We start from the raw sequence: 18,384 nt of genomic DNA, 5'->3' as shown, positions 1-18,384 counted from the left end.
TCAAGTGGTCATAGAAGGGTATTCGGAGGGTGTTTCGGTTAATATAACCACTAAGAATAGTCAGACTTGGATTATTTGATCTGTAATTCAATTTGACCAAATGATCTTTTTATTCTTGTTGTTATTCTTCTGGTTTCTGTTTTTAAAATAGTTGTGTATTTCTGCAATTGAACATGAAAATGAAAAAGAATTTCCCTTTACATGAAATGAAACTAATTAATTATATTGATAATAACAAGTTTGAGCTATATATGTAAATATAAAAGGCCACATTTGCTAATAAGATTTTTATTCTAGCAATTGTGTTAATATAGGAATGATAGAATAATACAAGTGAAGTGTGTGTACCAAAATGAATGAGAATAAAAACACTGTACATCTCCATTATTGAGGACTTCCTACGATTCTCATCTTTACTATTTATCTTATCTGCCTTTTATTTTTGAAATTTATAGTGTTCTCTCAATCATTGTATAGCTAGAAACTATTATGGAGCCAACCTTGGAAGAGAAAATGACTGCCTTTGCTTGAGAAAATGATGCAATTTCAATGAAGTTCATAATTTATATACTAAGAAGAATAGTCAGAGTTAAGTATTATATTAAACAACGCACTAACACAACTTTTTTGCTTTTATATATAATCATATAATAATAAACAAAAGAAAAATATTAACGAAAAAAAGGACCATTGAAGACTAGTCCACTAACACAGCTCCCTAATTATTAAAAGCCAAGAAAAAACTATCAATGGCAGATTGGCTGTGTGCTCAAATTGGGTATCTAATTTCTCTACCACAAGAAAAGTGATTGGCACGGATGTTCACTTCACAGCCTTATGTTATCCAACTTAAATTTTAACAACTTAATCTGCTCTAGAACACCAACACGGCACATGCAATTTTTTTTTCTTTAATTTTTGGGGCAGGGTGATCACTACAATTGATTCCAACATAATAAAACACAACTTTTTATATATATATATATATATATATATATATATATAATCATATAATAAACAAAGGACCATTATTAATTAAATAGATTATTGCCTTATTTTGATGTATACAAGGAATAAGACAACACACTTTACGAGTCTTATTCTTTGTGGGATAGTTTGTAGAGTTGTTTAGTAAAATTATTGTGACTACCCGAAGCACAATTGTCGCCTCTACTATAGGCATAGCAACTGGACGTGTTCATTATCTACAAACTTTGTTGGATGATGATTGTTGCCAATTAGTTGTCAAACATGCATTTGGTAATGACGATGGTCTGTGACTACAAGAATTGCAAGTGGTTGGCAAAAAAATAGTGGACAAGTGCAAAGGTCTGCCCTTAACAATAAAATCACTTGGTGGATTGCTACGTTGTGAACGAGATGCCAAAAAATGGGAGGATATACTTAACAGTGACACATGGGAGGAGCTGTACAAAAGGAGGGTTCCATTCTTCCAACTTTATGGTTGAGCTATCATCACTTACCTACACATCTCAAACAGTGTTTTGCATATTGTTCCATATTTCTCAAAGATTGTGTAATTTAGTGTCAATCACGTTGGTAGATTGTAAAAGTTGTTGCTTTTTGCCACCCCTCGGACGACTAGCTTCTCTGAAAGATCTTAGAATTGAAGGGTGCGATAGTGTGTTGTCAATAGGTGATGAGATTGATAGCAGTGGTCCTCAATTCAGGTGTTTAGAAAGTTTTAAGTATTGAAAATATGTTGATGTGGAAGGATTGGTCATTTGGTAATGAATTTATTCTTGAAGAAGGTCAAATATTATTCCCACTTGTTAAAAAACTGTGTCTGTATAGATGTCTCAAGCTTAATGTTGGGTTACCTTGTTATCTTCCATCATTGGAACATCTCACTATATGGATTTGTGAAGAAATGGAGGTATTGGTTCCGAGAACTACTCAACAGACTGTCACAGCCCCACCCTTTCTTGCTTACATACTAATACGGAAATGAGAAAAAGGAATTTTTGTATATTATTGAAGTTGTAAAATACAGAGTATTTATACAGGAGAAGGAAAGATCAAACAGTAAAGAATACAACAACTAACCAACTAATTATCCTAACTAACCTCTGACATAAAACCAGAAAAAGGGGAGAAGTAAAACAGAATTAACTGTTAACAGAAAACTAACATAACTGTTTATTATACAGTTAGTATAAGACATATAGAACTTAATACATACATATAGTGGATTGTCCTGTGTTGGAGTCACTTCTGAATTGGGGATCACACTCCAAAGTTGAGAAAATTTTGTTATGGAACACAAAAGCGCTTTTTGAGAACCGTAGAAATTAATTTTCTTATGGATTGGGGATCACCTCTTTTGTTTGTTTATTCCAATTCATTATATTTCAAGTCAAGACAAGACAACAAGAGATGAACATGCAATCTCAGCAATAAAAATACTTATATAAGGCTTTTGGAGAATGTGTTTTGGGTGTGGATATCGAGTTGCAGTGCTCCAAGATTCTAAGAGTTTTTTTGTAAAGAAACTCAAGTTGTACATTGTAATTAACACATTCTGAGTGATGTTTTTACTTTCTGTTATATTTCTCATCTGGTTTGTTGTGTCATTGTGCTTAAATGTTTCTTGATTAGAATTTGTTGAAACACACCAAGGGTCTAACATCAATAAATAGTATTACATTATTCTGTAATTTGTATAATAAATTTGTAGCAGTCCTTATATATTCCACTAACTAACATCATATTATATTAAGCAACCATTGTCTTTTTTCACAACATTACACGTGATTCAGCATAGAAACTCCCAAGTCCAAAATAAAGTAACAAATAAAATAGATTACTGTTGAGAATAATGGACAGAATTCCAATTCCCTTCCAGGACTAATATTTGTGAGAAAATACAATGGGCACACATTCTTTTTTGATGTGAAAGATCAGTAGCAATCACAAAACATATTCAAAATTTTCAGATATCTTTCAATGCAAATAGTACTTCACGAATAATAATCAAAGCACCAAATGCACACCAAAAAATTATCTCGTGGCAAATAAAAATTACGATAACCTTCCACTATAACAATAATTGGTGATGCAATGGAGGCTTCAAAGGCTAATTTAAAGGATAAGAAGGACCTTACGAAACTAACTTTGAGGTGGAACAACGATGTTGTTGGGGTTGATAGTTCACAAAAAGAGTTAGATGTACTTGAGTCACTTCGACACCATACAAACTTGAAGTGTCTTGTGATTGAAAGTTATAGAGGTACAACATTCCCTAACTGGATTACTGATCATGCGTTTTCTAATTTAGTGTCAATCACGTTGGAAGATTGTAAAAGCTGTTGGTTTTTGCCACCACTCGGACGGGTAGCTTCTCTGAAAGATCTTAGAATTGAAGGATGTGACAGTGTGTTATCAATAGGTGATGAGATTGATAGCAGTGGTCCTCAATTCAGGTGTTTAGAAAGTTAGTATTGAAAATATATTGATGTGGAAAGAATGGTCATTTGGTAATGAATCTATTCTTGAAGAAGGTCAAATATTATTCCCTCTTCTTAAAAAACTTCATTTGTCTAAATGTCCAAAGCTTAATGTTGGGTTACCTTGTTATCTTCCATTCTTGGAACGTCTCACTATATGGAATTGTGAAGAAATGGAGGTTTTGCTTCCGAGAACTATTCAACAGACTGTCACAGACAGCCCCACCCTTTCTTCATTACATACAGATAATGAATTTTCCTGTGTTGGAGTCACTTCTACATTGGGGATCACACTCCAAAGTAGAGAGTATTGAGTTATGGGACATAAAATCTCTTTATGATAACAGTAGTAAATGGAATCTGCAAAGACTCTCTTGTTTGAAAGAGGTAACTATCAGTGGGTGGGAAGGTGAATCGTTTCCTGAGGAAGGGCTCCTTCCTATCACTCTTGATAAACTTGAAATCTATTTTTCTAGCAACCTTGAGACCCTAAATGGCAAGGCCTTTCAACAACTCACATCTCTTCAAACATTGAATATTCATAACTGTCCAAGGCTGCGGTGTATGCCAGAAGAAGGACTGCCTACATCGCTTACTCATTTAGAAATTGATGAATGTCCTTTGGTTGAGCAACGGTGTGAGAAAGAGAAAGGAGAAGATTGGCCTAAGATTCAACACATCAAACAAGTGTGGTTAGATTGGAAACTTATCAATTAAATGGTATCTTTAGGTGGTAAGTAAATAATAAGGGTACATTTTTTTACAGTTTTATTTATCATCATACCAACTAATCATCAATGATTAATCTAAATAGATAATCGTTCCATCTAAATTTTATTTCTAGCTTCGCTCATGATCATAAATGTTGTTTGTTATGTATGTATAGGGTGATCAAGCTAAGAAAGACGTGAATTTGTGGGTGGAAAAAGAGAGCAAAGGTTTGATCAAAGAAATTTTGTGTGAGAGAGAAAGATTAGGACCACCACTCTGTGTTGCAAATGCATTATATTTCAAAGGTGCATGGCAAGTTTCTTTCAAGGCCTCCAACACTAAAGAGCACGAGTTTTACCTTCTCAACGAAAAAACAAGCCGACCATCTTTCATGAATGCTCGTCATGTTTACCACTCCTACTCCTCCAACGATCGTTTCAAGGTTCTCAAACTCGAATATCAAAGAGTCAAGAAACAGCCAGTAGGAGACCTCTTAATAAGCCTCCTCGAATATCATGTTGAACAGTCTTCTCGGCTTGTTGTCTTCACTGGACCACTTGTTCATCCAAGAAACTAATTATTAGAAAACCATTTTCTCTTCTTCTTATGATTATTATTATTATTATAAACAGAATTTGTAGTGTTGTTTGTACTTTGAAACATTTGTCTATTTCATTCTCTCAATACTTTAAAATAGACTGATCAAATCTGAAATTACTGATAATTATGCAATTTGTTAGTGGCATAAAAATATATTTGGCATTTGAATACTTATGAAAGTTTATTTTATTGTTGTTAAAATGTTCATGTGGCAAGACAAGCTTGTTTAGATTGGATTCCTCTGTCATTTTGAGATCAATAATCATGCTTTGCTGCATTGTAAGAAAATTGAAGGAAGGTGTAACTTATTCTGGTTCATTAGCTCTCAAGTTTTGTGGGAGAATTAAGAATGAGAAAGCTCATAGTTAGTTTAGGAAAAGATGGTCTCAAGAGAATTGATTGGAGAGAACAACTAAGATTCAAAGCATCACAAAAGTAGAATTGGATGAAGATTGACTTACAATTTCTGCTAACATGGTACTGGTATTATTAATTCTAACTTATATTCCTTTTCCTCCAAATTCAAGGAGAAAACAGTTAAGTAATTGGTGGTACACAACACACAAATCATTCCATTCAATTATGGAACTAAACCAATAATGTTATATGGTCCCATCTTAATAAACCAATTGTCATGACTAGCCCCATTAAGCCCATTAGTTAACATTCTAAAAAAAGAAGTTTTTCCACTTTGAGTCATGATAGTTATTATATTCTTTATGTCACACAATTTGTTAAAAACCAAGTGCTGTGTTTTTCATTGGGTATATCAGCAACACAACTTACAAGATAATAATTTTATTGCTTTCTCTAATATAATACAACTTTTAAGAATATGTCATAATAATAAAAAGGCTACTTAGAATTCTCCTCCAGACATGTACCAAATCGTTCTCACCAAACTTTTTAGACTGTTAAAAATTTTCTTCAAATTATTGAAATTGTTGTATCAAAGATTTCCATTTAATTCCATTTTTTTTTAAAACAGACACTTGATGTGGACGGAAGTTATTTAGGGGCATAATTCTCTAATATGAAACTAACTTTAATAATAATAATAATAATAATAATAATAATAATAATAATAATAATAATAATAATAAAAAAGCTAATTAGGTCTCCTCGAGAACTTTGACATGTATGAAATTGTGTCCTCCAAATTTCTAGATTGTTCAAAACTTTTCCTGAACTATTGAGATTGTTGAATTCAAGGACGAAAGTTAAGGGGCATAAATCTCTAATATAAAACAATTTTAAGAATATGCCATAATAATAATACAAACAATTGAAGATGAAATATATTATCCAAGAGAGAGAGAGAACTACTATGAAGAAGAATGAACATTGTTTACTTGCCAAGCAGATGCCAGCAATATAGGTCTCCCTTTCCAACCAAGCAACAAACAACCCTTTTCAGTACTCAAAGTGTAACCATCACAACCATAAACAGACAACATCATCCTAGCTTGACTCAAACACTTCAATCCCAACACTTGGAACCCTGCTCTCCCTAACTGTCTCCTCCATTGATCAACTCTTTCATGTCTCTCAATCCTACTTGGCCCTTCAAATGCCACAATGTTCCTTATCTCCTCTGCAAAATGATGCCTCTCAATCTTCATCCTCTGCTGGCTATTTCTAGGGAGACTAGCCTCGAGTGAATCGAAAATCGCTGAATAGTAATGAAGGGACTCCAAGAATCTCCCAAGAAAAAATGGTCCATTATGGTTTGCATCTTGTTCAACAATTGTAAACAATGTTGGAGAAAGTTTCTTTATGGATTGAAGGATTGACTTTAGTGAACCTCTGCTCTCTTTAACATACTTGTGTAAATGCATGAAGCCATTGAAAAACAATGCTTCCCCTTCTTCTTCTCTTAAGTCTAACTTTTCTTTAGTGAAAAGTGATGGTGTTACTTGCTCTGATATGAGGTTGAACTTTAATGTTACACCTAATGAGTTAGCTTCTTCCACTAGTGAATTCATGCTTGTTTTTAGCTCTGCAACAAGGGTTTGATCTTCATCAATTAGGCCTGTGATTCGAAGTTGTTTCGGTGAGCCTTCTTGTCTTGATGCAAGAGTTCTAATCAAAGATGGCCATTGAAGAGTATGTTCCATTCCCAAATCAATGATATGAAGATAATCTTTGTTTGTTGCAGCTTGACATATAGCTTCATTTGCAACCATACACCCAAGTGCAATGAAAGGAGTTGTTTGGTAAAGTAGTTGAAAAGCTTCAATCTTTTCCTCCAAAGAAACAGAAAACTCCATTGAACCATTCATAAATGTACCATTTGTGTTGACATTGTTTTGGAGAAATGAGAGCCTTGACTTAAGTCCATTAGCAAAACAATAAGACACCCTTTGTAAAGAATCGCCATAAGGAGTAACCGAAGACCAGATTTGATTGAGCATTGAGTCTGCAAGTTGGGTGTCTCTGCAGCCAACAGCCTCAGCACAAGCTAACAACATGTGAACCAAGTGAAGCCCTTGATCCACACCATGATTAGCCTCTTCAACACTAGGCATTACCACCAAACCGACATCAGTCTCAACCTCAACCGGCGAGCCATCATCTTGTGGTGGTGAATCTTTGTTGTTGTTGTTGCTGCTGCTGTTGTTGTCATCATAATGCTCATCCATGTTGATGAAGCTATCGACGAATTCATCGATTTCCCAAGCTTCCAAAAGAGGAGTATTAGTACCATTGTTGTTATTTGGATTTGTTATTGTTGGTGAAGAACACATCTCAATTTCATTCAATATCTCTTCCCATTCTCCTTGCTCTTCTTCAACTCTAGCTGGACAAAATCTTCTAATGGCTAGATCATGATCTAAAGAGGTGTAATTCATGTTCAAAGATTCCATCTTTAGCTTCTGGGTATGTTGAGAAAAGAGATTATGATGAGTTTGGTGATGAGAGGTTGAGAGAGAAGAGAAGACTTTGTTTGGTTTTTGGAAAAAAATGAAAACTTTGTTATACCTTTAATATAAGCTATATAGAATATTCTCATTGTTTTTTCTTTCAAATGAAGAAAAAAATGCTATAGAATCATCTTCTTTATGTAAAAGTTGTTATTTTTACATTAAAATAGAATTTAATTATGTTTATGATGAATTCTTAAAGATATTAAATATTCAATCAAAATCATTGGTTGGAACTTGGTTGCATATTTGTATTGTAGTAACTAGCTGTATTTTTGTCTATATAACCAAGTTACAACCTTGGACATTTATAAAAGTAAAAAAAATGCTTGATTTTTTAAAAGGTTGAATTGAGTTATTTTAGTCCAAAAAGAATTTAATTTAGAATATTCCTATCTTTAAAATGAATAAAATAAATAAAAGGGTGGCTATAATTTTACCAAAAGAAGAAACTTTATTGGTCGCACACACATAACATCATCATCAATCTTTTGAAATAATTACAATAAAAAGAGTATACATGACATAAATATTTAGAGTTTTAAGTTTATAATTGATATAAATTTAAATTTATTTTTAGCGGTATAAGTATTTAATGTTTGTAAAATTATATAAATTTTTCTTTAATTTCGTCAGTACAAACTCTATTATTATCTTAAACAAAGTACATATAAGATCTAGATTCTAAATTATTGAATCTAGACTTAAACATGTGTATCAGCTACTTCCAAATATTTTTTAATAAATTCAAAATGGAGTATGTACTGACAAAACTTGTAGAAAATTACAGTTTTACAAACATTAGATATTTATGTCACTAAAAATAAATTTTAAATTTATGTTACTTACAAACTTAAAACTTTAAGCACACATATTGCTATTTATCCTAACAAAAAAACAATTTTCACATAAATGTGCCTAAGCTAATTTATTAGAAATTTTCTTTTGTAGTAATTTTTATAATAAGATAGAAAGAATATAAACTAGAGAATCTTAAATATGTGTGTGTGTAAAGCCGGCTGCTTATTCCTTAAACATGATATATAGTTTTGGTAATCTCAAAGGTATTTGTATATATAAATATTTATGATATGAATATGTGTGGAAATTGTGGGAGTAATTGGTGTTTTGCTTTTGTCACAAGTCAATCTGAAATGGGTCGGCCAACAAGCAATGAGACATAGCAGTTGGCCTAAGCCTGGCCTATGCCATCTTTCCACTACTCAATCAAACTCATCAATTCATATATTTCATTATTTTTCTTTCTTTTTTAGTTCAATTAATTACACCAAATTTTTCCAACTTTAATTAGTCTATGTGTATTATTGCTCTTCACATTGCAAAACCAGTTGTGTAATAATTTTATTGTATCTTTGGTTATTTTACATGAATTTTATTAGATATATAATGAAAATCAATGTGAAAATTAGATACCTTATTTTTGGGTGAAATAAATAATTAATGGTCAAACTTGTTTCCATAAAGTCATGGATTAGGTAGCTATAGTTGGAGGTTGGTGTTTATTTTAATTATTAGTTAGATTGTGAGTTTTAATACAATAACATATGAATAAATATATGTCATTTCTTATTGGGAGTTAGTTAAGATAATTATATACATATTAAAAATATCATAAGACTAATAAAATTTGGTGAGCAATTTTGGGTGTAAAGATCACAAGTAACATAACCTTTAATGCTCATATAATAAGATATCTATTTATGAATATGTCTTTGTATGAAAAGACCTTACATTTATGGATCTTTATAATGAGATATATGACTTTGTCAATTGTGATGATGAACCTCCCACTATTTACTAGTCAATGAGATCTTTTATAACTTAGTGACAAAGCCTTGGACCTTTAAGGTTTTCTTGGCCTAGTACCCATTATATTCATCCTCAAAAAATTGTCACATTGTCATTAATCCAATCCAAATTTTGTTAATGAATAGTTAACTAGATTTTAATTGATGGAAAGTGTAATGAGCTCTATTCTTTACATATATATGATACTATTATGTACTTTATACATGTGCTCATTACTAAGCCCAATTTCAATTTCAGGTTAAGGCAGGTTAGACCTGTGTCTAGGGCCTACCCAAACTCAGGCCCAAAAAAGAAGTTTCAAGTTTTTTATGTTGTGATATTTTTGTAAAATTTGTATAGGCCCATATATATTATGCCTAATTTTAATGTCCATTTTTCTAAAAAACTTTATTAAACTTTCCTTAGGCCCAAAATTTATCAGGCCAACCCTGCTGATTACATCCACACATTATTTTTACCCAAGTTAAGATACAAAATGCATTTTCTTAAGAAGAACATTACATGTAATTAATTAACTCACAAATGTATTTTAAAATGAATTATATGTCTACCAAGGGTTGTTGAAGTCTCAAATAAAAAAAATAATAACAAAAAAAAGTCTCAAATAAAAAGATTGACATTGAAAATTTCTCTCTCATTTGCTTACTTACCAAACAAGTTAATTCTTTATTTACCACATGTACAAACAGTTAGTAGTTATAATTTTAGTGGGCTCTAAAATATAGTGGGTCATAGAAAAAATAGACTTTTATTTAGAAAAAAAAAATATAATATTTTTAAAATTATTTTTTAGGCCCTTAAGCTAGGTAGACCTTAGGCACAGACTTAGCCCGCTTATGCCCAAAGTCAAACATGATGGTAAGTTGAGTTAATTTTTTTAGGAAAATTTACATGGTATACTAACTTTTGCTATTTTTTTTACAAAAATACTCCCAGACGGTATTTTTTACTTTTTTACTGTGTTTTTTTATAAGTTTCATACTGCAGTATACTGTGTTAAGTTTTCACTGGTGTTCTAGTGGTGTTTTTTAGTTGTTCTACTGTTGTTTTGAGTTGTTCTGTTTTGTGTTCTACTGATGTTTTATAAAAACATAGTATTTTTTGAAAACTTTTTCGTGTGATAGTATTTTTGTAAAAGTTAACCTAAATTCCAGTATTTTTGTAAATTTCTCTTTTTTTATGCCTAACAAAAACAAATGCCCATTATTTAGAATTTCGACCACATGTGCAAACAATTGTAATTATAACTGTAAGTTGAGATAATTTTATTATGGGTAAAAAAATAAACGAAAATAATACTATATCCATTATGCATCGTACCTAAAGTGCTTAATAACATTAAACTCATCGAAAAGAAAAAGTTAAATTTATAACTATAGAATACATATTTCCAGAAACTAACTTTATTTAAGAACGACAAGTTAAGTGATTAACTTTACCTAGATAATTTTTACATTTTGATTTAGATTCTTTTTGATTTAAATTCGTGACGACTGTGCAAACAATTATAATCTTAGCTGTAAGTTAAGTTAATTTCATTATGCTTAAAAAAATAAACGAAAAAAGTGTTACATCCATTATAGACCGTTAGAAAATAAATGAAAAAAAACTATATCCATTACAGACGGTACCTATAATGCTTACTCACATTAAATTCATCGAAATAAAGTTGAATTAATAAATATAGAATACATATATCCAAAAACTAACTTAGAACGACAACTTAAGTAATTAAATTTTTCTAAATAGTTTTTACTTTTTGATTTAGAAGCGCAACCACGTGTGCAAACAATTACCATCATATAGTTGTAAGTTAAGTTAATTCCGTTATACGTAAGAAAATAAACAAAAAAAGGTACTACATCCATTACAAAACGTTAGAAAATAAACGAAAAAAGTACTATATCCATTACAGACGGTACCTACAATGCTTACCAACATTAAATTCAACGAAATAAAGTTAAATTAATAAATATAGAAAAATATTTCCAAAAACTAACTTTATTTAAAAACGACAACTATAATAATCTAAAGGCGGAATAGTAAATTTTAAAATATTGCAAGATTAGACGGAAACCCTAAAAACAATAACATACTAGTCCGTCGTATAAACAATAGAGAGGGGCAATAAGTAAATAATTTTTTTCATGGGGCCTAAGACTGCAAAATTTGTAAAATCAAAGGGGTATGACTATAATTTTGATAAAAAGTCAAGTCACATTTTTCTCGTAGGTCACCGTAGGTTACGTGAGCATCTTTCACTACAAAACAAACCAATTACAAGATGCCACGTGGACACAGTGAAGGACCCTTGCTTTTGTTCAGAAGCCTCGTGCGCGACACGTGTCACCCTATAGATGCCCCCAGAAGTACTCTTTCTTTCTCTCTCTAAAAAACACCACATTCAAACTCCTTCTGTCCCTCCCTTTTAATTCTCTCTCTCTCACTCTCTCTCTCTCTAGGGTTTCTCACAGTGAAGAACAATCAGCTGGAATTTGCTGGTAATGATCCCCTTCAAGCTTTTTCTTTGTCTATTTCAGTATTTTTTTACTTGGATCGTTCTGTTTTTTTGTGTTATTTTCTATTGTGAAATTCTTGTGTTTGGTTTTCTGGGAATTGGGTTGAGAAAAATGAGATAAAGATTGCTTTTTTATTTTGGGAAAATGAGAACTTTATGCTTTTTCTGGTTTAAGGGAATATTAATGGGATTAGGGCAACTGTTGTGATGTTAAAAATTTGATCTTTTTTTGGGGGGTTTTCTATTAGTTTTGCAGTAGAAGATTAGGGCTTTGTTAAGGGGAAATATGAAATCATGCAAATTTTTTAGCTTTGATGGTTACTGGTGGAAAAATTGAGTGCATGCATTCATAATAAAAAAATAATTTAAGGGTTTTTTTTTTGTTTTGTTTAATATTTTGGGAAAAGGACCCCTTGAAAAAAAAACTTATATATTATTTGGGTGAGTAAGTCTTTTTTGTGTTTATTATTCAAGTTTTTACCAAAGGGCATGTTCTAAACTTCTAAAATGGACAAATGGTGTGTTTATTCAATCACATTTTATTTTTTGTGACCAAATGTGTTGATCTTTGTAAATGGTGAAGATCTCCACAGTAAAGTTTACTTTTTCTATACTAATTTGTGTTTAAAACTCTTAATCTAGTTAAGGCTAATTGACATAGTTCACTTAGTGTTTTGGTTAAGGAAAAAGAGGCATGCAAGTTTTAAAAAGTGATGTAAATAAGGTTAAGGTTTTTTTTTTTTTTGTATGAAAATGTTGTGGAAGGAGGAGATTTCGAAAACATGGAATTGATTCTTTGAATAGTTGTAAAGCTCGAAAACTTGATTAGTAATCTTAGATTTACACATGAAATATGCTCAGTTATTCTCATTCAGTAGTACTTGTATTGGCAGGTGCTTTATAAATTGTATTGCTCAGCATTGTAATGTCGAAATAATCAGGAAAGGAAAAAAAGCAAGCGCCTTTTGTGATCAACCATGGATCAATCAGAACAAGCACAACAGCAACAGCAGCAGCAGCCAGTTGTGGGTATGGTGGCAGGTTCGGGTCAAATGTCGTATGGTCCTCCCTCGTATCAAACTGCTCCCATGGTGGCTTCCGGTGCTCCTGCTGTGGCTGTACCTTCCCCGACTCAGCCTCCTGCTAATTTCTCTAATTCATCGCACCAGCTTGCGTTCCAGCAAGCACAGCACTTCCACCATCAGCAGCAACAACAGCAACAGCAGCAGCTTCAGATGTTTTGGGCTAACCAAATGCAAGAGATCGAACAAACAACTGATTTCAAAAATCACAGTTTACCGCTTGCCCGAATCAAGAAAATAATGAAAGCTGATGAGGATGTGAGAATGATTTCGGCCGAGGCTCCTGTCATATTCGCTAAGGCTTGTGAAATGTTCATCCTCGAGCTGACTTTGCGTTCTTGGATCCACACCGAGGAAAACAAAAGGAGAACACTACAGAAGAATGACATTGCAGCTGCCATTTCAAGGACTGATGTCTTCGATTTTCTTGTTGATATTATTCCTAGAGATGAGTTGAAAGAGGAGGGACTCGGGGTCCCTAAAGCTACCCTTCCGGTGGTGGGATCGCCAGCAGACATGCCATACTACTATGTCCCGCAACAGCATCCTGCTGGACCAACTGGGATGATCATGGGAAAACCTGTCGATCAAGCAGCAATGTACGCTGCTCAACAGCCTAGACCACCTATGGCTTTCGTTCCATGGCCGCAGACTCAGCCTCAACAACAGCAGCAGCAGCAACCACAAACCGATACTTGAACCTGTTTAGAGGGGGTGTAATGAGGAGGGTACCAACCTGAGCTTGTTTCGGCATTGTTGGAGATGGGTTTAAATTTGTCCTTTAGTTTGTAGTGAAATCAGTAGTAGCTTTTTAAACATTAGTTGGAGTTTGTGAATTTGTGATAGAAAAATCTCAGTGGGTTATGACATTTTCATTTGCAAGATTGTATCATTTATGGGCTTGTGTTTAGTCATTTAAAATTAATCTTGGGTTTTGCAACCTTTCTATTTTCTTTCCTCTGAGCAGGGAGAGCAATTTAGTTTAAATTTTGCTTCAGCAGATGATCTTATAAACCCCATTATTTTAGACTTAGAGAAAATGAAGACTTTAAGATAATCTGAAAGAAGTTAAATTTAAAGAATATACTAAAATTGATGACTTTGGTTAATAATACAATGCAATTTTCAAAGAAAAATGGTAAATAAAATCTATTCTTTTTTCTCTGATCTCTTTGCTGATCAAAACCAGCTAAACAAAAATTATACTTGATGACATGACAGAGGCACTGTAAAGAAAATCTATTCTGTTTGCTCAGCTTCAACTTCAATTTCAGCTTCAGCTGTTCTTTTTTGCCTTTTTCTCTTTCTACTTCTCTTGTCTAATAATCCTTTCTCTGCTAGTGTCTTTCGCTTCTGTTTTTTCCGTTCTTTGGCTTTCTCTTCAAAGCCATCGTCCCTCATTTTCATTATCGCCACTCGCCTGGCACTGTAAATCTGCACATCAATGTATAAAAATAATGAGCACATTTCGAAAATGAGAGATGATATCTTTTTAATTGTTTGGTCAACATGCCATCGATCGAAAAGCCGTTCATATATTTTCAGAACAATCAACATCACCAGCTTTGCATTCCTAAGTAACTGAACATGACAATTTAAAAATCACATCTTTGCCAATGCCATGAAAATAAAAGCACCACCAAGATGTCAATGGAAGGCATAACCATTAAAACAAACTTCCTAGTGAGTTGATAATTAGGTGAGTGATAAAGCACAAGCCTTTTCAGCATGTACTTGATAACAATCTACAATACTCAGATCCATGATCCAATGTCTAATCAAGGAGGGAAAAAAAAGAAAGAAACTTAGAAGAGACTTTTATGAACTCTTAATTGAATAGGTAATGAATTAGATACCATAAGTGAAAACTACCCTTTTTACAAGACAGATCAAACTTTACCTTTCTTATGTCGGAAAGCACCTCGTGTTCTTTGCATTGAAATTCTTCTAATTGTTTCCCGATAACAGCTTCTATTTCGTGAACAAGGTCTACATCAGTCTGCAATAAAGCAAAGTATAAATAATAATATTAATTTAAAGGTAAAAATTGCAATAAAAATCAATGACTTTACAAAATTTCGGTTATTCTACTTACTTGGGAAACAAAGCTGATAGCCAACCCTCCTCTGCCTGCCCTTGCTGTACGTCCAACACGGTGAATGTAATCTCTTGGAAACCTGGACGAGAGCGCTGTTAGATTTTACATTAAAGTGCTTGGCAAAAACAACCCCATAAAAGAAAAGATAAGAATCTAAACAAAAACCTTGGAATATCATAGTTGATAACAAGATCAACTGTTGGAATATCCAAACCACGACTGGCAACATCAGTTGCAAGCAATACGGGAACCTTTCCAGATTTGAAGCGGTTTAACGCAGTGAGCCTGAGGGGCTGTGAATTGAATGAATGCATTGCCACAGCTGTTTGATCAAGATGCTCGAGTAATAAACTCAATTGATGACAAGTTCTGCAACCATATTAAACAACAATTCATTGATTGAAAAAGCACTCAAAGGAAAATTCTAAATTTCATGGAGCAATATCTTTTAATGTTAAAGAAGATCAAAGTAAATGGTGAAAAAAGGTTCAGATTTTTTTCAAGGTTAAGGACTACCTGCAAGTTGAGACAAATATCATGGCAGACCGAACACCCATATCTTCCATTTTAGACAGAATATGAACCAGATAAACATCCTTGACATCATTCGGTACAAGAAGATACTGCTGCTTAAGAGTATCAACTGTCTTAAACCCTTGATATTCTTCATAAAAGTATGCCTTATTTGGAGAAACCTCCAGTAGTGCCTGAAGGTTTTCAGTCATTGTTGCAGAGAACAACAAAGTTTGGCGTTTCTTTGGGATGCACTGAAACACCATTCTTAACTCCTCTTCAAACCCAACATCTAATACTCTATCTGCTTCATCCAAAACCAGAAACTGATGCAAAAACAGAGTAAATACAAGCAGTGAGTTCACATATAATAATGCAAAATCTAAATTCTTCTACCCTCTACCGGCCACATGAGACAATTAAACAACTCGTTTCAGGAAATTTGCAAAACTAACAACATGAAAATGTTAAATTAGTAAATTTATATGGTCGTTTTGTGATCAGCATAGTGTAATTTCTGGTCACACAAGCAAAACGTTGTTATTTTGCTAATAAATTTTTTCATAACGGCTATTTTTACAAAAAGAAAAACTCTTACTGGTTTCTAAGGAAAACTTCGAATACATGATTTCCAACATCACAAAGTATTTGCCTAGATCAATACAAGGTTACATGAGCTTAAATATATAAACACTAAAAACTTCCAAAATCATTCTTGGAGACATAATCAGAGATTTCTGGACTAAAATATTTTGAACCAAAAAAAGCCATTTTCACCTTTAGTATTAAAACCACCACTTTCTAAGGAAAACACAGAATAAATAACTCCCAACAACACAAAGTATTAGCTTGATTCATTACAGACAGTATTTTTGTAATTTTTTTTTGTTGTTTTTGTGTTTAATTTTTTTTTTTTGGGAAATTATCCCTTCATTCATTCTAAGAGACATAATCATAAATTTCTGAACTAAAAAACAAAGCTTCTTCTATACCTTAGTATTAGAGAAGACCGGAGGAATCTCAGAATTCTCAAGCAAGACCTTAAGTCTACCAGGAGTAGCAATAACCACATGAGGCCTTTCAACCAATTTCTTCATCTGAGTAAGCATATCTTCTCCACCAACAATAACAGCACAACGCAAGTGTACAGCCGAACCCAATGCCCTAAACTGCTCAGCCAACTGAAACGCCAACTCCCTCGTCGGAGTCACCACAAGCGCGAAAACCCCATAAGGATCCGCCGTCAGCCGATGCATAATCGGTAGAGCGAAAGCCGCCGTCTTTCCACTACCGGTCTGGGCCAATCCCAACACATCCCTTCCGGCGAGGATTTTGGGAATGCAGTGAGCTTGGACCGGCGTGGGTTTCTTCATCCCGAGTTCTTTGCAGGTCTCCACTGCCCATTCTGTGAGTCCGAGGTTCTTGAAAGTTGTGGTGGTGGGACTTGGATCGGCGTCTGTGGACCTCTCGAAGTGTGGCTCTGGATTGGAATCGGCGGCGGTAGGTTTGGGTTTGGAGAGAGGTTCAGGGTTATTGGAGTGTTTAAAAAGAGGGAAACTTTCGTTTACTTCATCTTCTTCTTCCATGGTTTTGATGGATTGAGTAGCTTGAAAATTGGAAGAACCAGAAGTGAATTAAGTAAATGTATGTATTGAATATCGATTAATAGTTCTATGAATTTTTCTTGTATGGTTGAAATTTTCTGGGAAAATTTACATAGAAAAGTTTTAGGGTTTAAGATTTCTCCCGCTAATGACAATACCTAACCTAACTAAGTAAAAGTTTCTTTTCTTTTTTCTTTTTTAAATAAATTATCTAATTTTGTTAATAGCAACTAACTAAAATAATTGTCTGTATTTTAACCAGGGACATCTCTTCCAACTTAGATACAAAAAAGTTTAGAATTAGAAAAACGAATTAAATAATCAATTGTCTTATTCTTAAATTGTTTGACAAAAAAACATTTATATTTAATTTTATCTAAAGTAGAGATGCACACAGGGTGGAAAATTTGCGAAGAGTGCTCCCCAATTCTCATTCTCGTTAAGAATTTTAATTCCTATCCCGTTTATTCTCCATCGATAATGGGAGAGGAACAGGGTGCGGAATCTTCTAATGTAAAATGAAAATTTATTTTAAAAATTTAAATGTATAAATTTTTAAATTATATAAAAATTAAAATATTACTCATTATTTATTATTTAATATACTAATTATTGTACAACAACATAACTTTAAAATTAAAAAAAATGATGATACTAATGTATTAGAAAAATACAAACACATATTATAAAATATAAAATATTAATAAAAGATAATTAAGTGTTATCCTTGTGCCCCATCTGTTTAACATTCGAGGATAAAAAATAATCTCTGTTCCCGTTCCGTTTCTTATATAAATGGAAAATCCATACCTTATTAAGGGCAGGTCCCCGCAAAACGCATCTTTATGAAAAAAAATGTACATCTTTACCATTAGAAGACATAACAGTAAAAATCAATAAATGAGATGTTTATAAAAATATAGAGAAAAAAAAAAGTTTTGAAAAAGAAAATCATAAAAAATAAGCAAAATTAAATCTACTATATTTAAGTAAAAATCTTTTAAAATTTCATATGTAATTTTCTCTAAATTATTATA

The 18,384-nt window shown here is 32.8% G+C and overlaps 3 protein-coding genes across 4 annotated transcripts; 1 reads left to right on the top strand and 2 right to left on the bottom strand.

Moving 5' to 3' along the window:
* Positions 1 to 6,063: 6,063 nt before the first annotated feature.
* On the bottom strand, positions 6,064 to 7,718 carry LOC115710262 (GRAS family protein RAD1-like). Its single transcript, XM_030638621.2, has one exon. It carries the CDS (start codon positions 7,643 to 7,645, stop codon positions 6,104 to 6,106), a length of 1,542 nt encoding a protein of 513 aa, XP_030494481.2. The 5' UTR covers positions 7,646 to 7,718; the 3' UTR covers positions 6,064 to 6,103.
* Positions 7,719 to 11,830: 4,112 nt separating this feature from the next.
* LOC115708888 (nuclear transcription factor Y subunit C-2) lies at positions 11,831 to 14,074 on the top strand. Of its 2 annotated transcripts, none has more exons than XM_030636901.2 (2): positions 11,831 to 12,033; positions 12,944 to 14,074. In XM_030636901.2, the coding sequence occupies exon 2, from the start codon at positions 13,028 to 13,030 to the stop codon at positions 13,829 to 13,831; it is 804 nt and encodes a 267-aa protein (XP_030492761.2). In that variant the 5' UTR covers positions 11,831 to 12,033; positions 12,944 to 13,027; the 3' UTR covers positions 13,832 to 14,074. The 2 variants fall into 2 exon arrangements, with proteins under 2 accessions (XP_030492761.2, XP_030492762.2); XM_030636902.2 differs by having other exon boundaries at positions 11,875 to 12,033; positions 12,992 to 14,074.
* A 112-nt stretch (positions 14,075 to 14,186) lies between these two features.
* LOC115708886 (DEAD-box ATP-dependent RNA helicase 36) lies at positions 14,187 to 17,593 on the bottom strand. Its single transcript, XM_030636900.2, has 6 exons — positions 16,736 to 17,593; positions 15,747 to 16,069; positions 15,396 to 15,599; positions 15,228 to 15,309; positions 15,033 to 15,131; positions 14,187 to 14,566 (listed from the first exon to the last, which is right to left on the bottom strand). Exons 1-6 carry the CDS (start codon positions 17,327 to 17,329, stop codon positions 14,372 to 14,374), a joined length of 1,497 nt encoding a protein of 498 aa, XP_030492760.2. The 5' UTR covers positions 17,330 to 17,593; the 3' UTR covers positions 14,187 to 14,371.
* Positions 17,594 to 18,384: the final 791 nt, after the last annotated feature.

The sequence above is a fragment of the Cannabis sativa genome, chromosome 3 (genome assembly GCF_029168945.1).
Source record: "Cannabis sativa cultivar Pink pepper isolate KNU-18-1 chromosome 3, ASM2916894v1, whole genome shotgun sequence".
Lineage (NCBI taxonomy): Eukaryota > Viridiplantae > Streptophyta > Magnoliopsida > Rosales > Cannabaceae > Cannabis > Cannabis sativa.
The sequence above is the reverse complement of the archived record's forward strand: the minus strand, read 5'-3'. Positions and strand labels throughout refer to the sequence as shown.

Bases quoted from the DNA above. Each gene is read 5' to 3' on its own strand.
- LOC115710262 (XM_030638621.2), bottom strand. From the start codon at position 7,645: ATGGAATCTTTGAACATGAATTACACCTCTTTAGATCATGATCTAGCC.
- LOC115708886 (XM_030636900.2), bottom strand. From the start codon at position 17,329: ATGGAAGAAGAAGATGAAGTAAACGAAAGTTTCCCTCTTTTTAAACAC. The intron at 16,070-16,735 runs GTATAGAAGAAG...TTTTTGCATCAG, and splicing joins CGGTCTTCTCTAATACTAAG to TTTCTGGTTTTGGATGAAGC. The intron at 15,132-15,227 runs GTAAGTAGAATA...GCTTTATTGCAG, and splicing joins CTATCAGCTTTGTTTCCCAA to ACTGATGTAGACCTTGTTCA.
- LOC115708888 (XM_030636901.2), top strand. From the start codon at position 13,028: ATGGATCAATCAGAACAAGCACAACAGCAACAGCAGCAGCAGCCAGTT.